We start from the raw sequence: 1057 nt of genomic DNA on the forward strand, positions 1-1057 counted from the left end.
ACAAAAATATCGTATTTATTTTTCTAATGATATTATCTAATGATAATATATTCTTCTTCTTCTTATGTTCTAGTGATATTATCTAATGATTTTATCCTAAAATCCTGGAACTTCAACTCTGCAATGTTTTGTGGAAGTGTCACCTGTTGCGCTGTTTTGAAGAGACGTTCTCTTATCTCATATACCATATACCAATAACTCATACAGAGTCTTTACAAGTTATACTTATTTTAAATGGCAAACATTAGGGTAGTCATGACAACAACAAAAAATGTAAACGACAGTTGTTCACGTCACTGCACAACTCGTAAAAGTGTCAAGAGGATGAACTTCAACTTTAACTCACCGACTCCGCTCGGTTCCATAACGGATATAAACAGGAAAGGTATCGTGCCCCAGCACAGTAAGGAAAACCCACGTCGCTCCATGACAGTAAATATATTTACCACAGTTGTTCATTAAAATATATCCCGCTTCAATAAAAAAAAAGTTTAATAAAGAGAAAGCTTTGTGGAAGTCAAGATCGCAGCGTTGAAAGTTTGAGCCGCGCTTTTCCGAGAGGCAGACTGCCTTCACCAAACACCGTTCTCCAGCTCAGCTGAACACTCACTGCTGAAGAATCTCTCTGTGAACGCAGAGGGCACAGTACGTCGAGTCGGAGCATGGACGTGGGTTCTCTGTCGCGAAACAGGAAATCTTTTCAGAGGCAGGACTTTTTCCTCTCTCTCTCTCTCTCTCTCTCCCTCCCTCGCACCGCGGAGTTTTACTCAAACCTGTAATTATGCGCCTAACATTTAAGAGCGGGCCTACGCAAACTGATAATGCGATTATGTTTGAGTAAACAAACATGGGGCGAGCTAAAATCTGCGATAACATAACTACATTATTTATGATACAAAGTTTTAGATGAAACATGTTTGATACATTATCCTACTACACTACTACCTATAATAATGGTATTATATCCGTGTGATAATTACATTGTAATGATTATCTGGCAGTACATTCATATCACTTTTAATTTGAGGAGAGAGTGAGAAGAGAGAGGCAGAAAGAG

At 38.7% G+C, this 1057-nt stretch overlaps 1 protein-coding gene across 2 annotated transcripts in view; it reads right to left on the reverse strand.

The window, feature by feature from the left end:
• Window positions 1-657, reverse strand: part of LOC139419458 (TGF-beta receptor type-2-like) — a 60256-nt gene extending 59599 nt beyond the window's left edge. Inside the window, exon 1 of one of the 2 annotated variants that reach the window (XM_071169416.1) lies at window positions 347-657. In XM_071169416.1, the coding sequence (XP_071025517.1) occupies window positions 347-428 (82 nt within the window). In that variant the 5' untranslated portion in view covers window positions 429-657. The remainder of the gene's footprint in view (window positions 1-346) is intronic. The other variant, XM_071169407.1, reaches the window with a different exon arrangement.
• Window positions 658-1057: the final 400 nt, after the last annotated feature.

Source organism: Oncorhynchus clarkii, chromosome 2 (genome assembly GCF_045791955.1).
Source record: "Oncorhynchus clarkii lewisi isolate Uvic-CL-2024 chromosome 2, UVic_Ocla_1.0, whole genome shotgun sequence".
Lineage (NCBI taxonomy): Eukaryota > Metazoa > Chordata > Actinopteri > Salmoniformes > Salmonidae > Oncorhynchus > Oncorhynchus clarkii.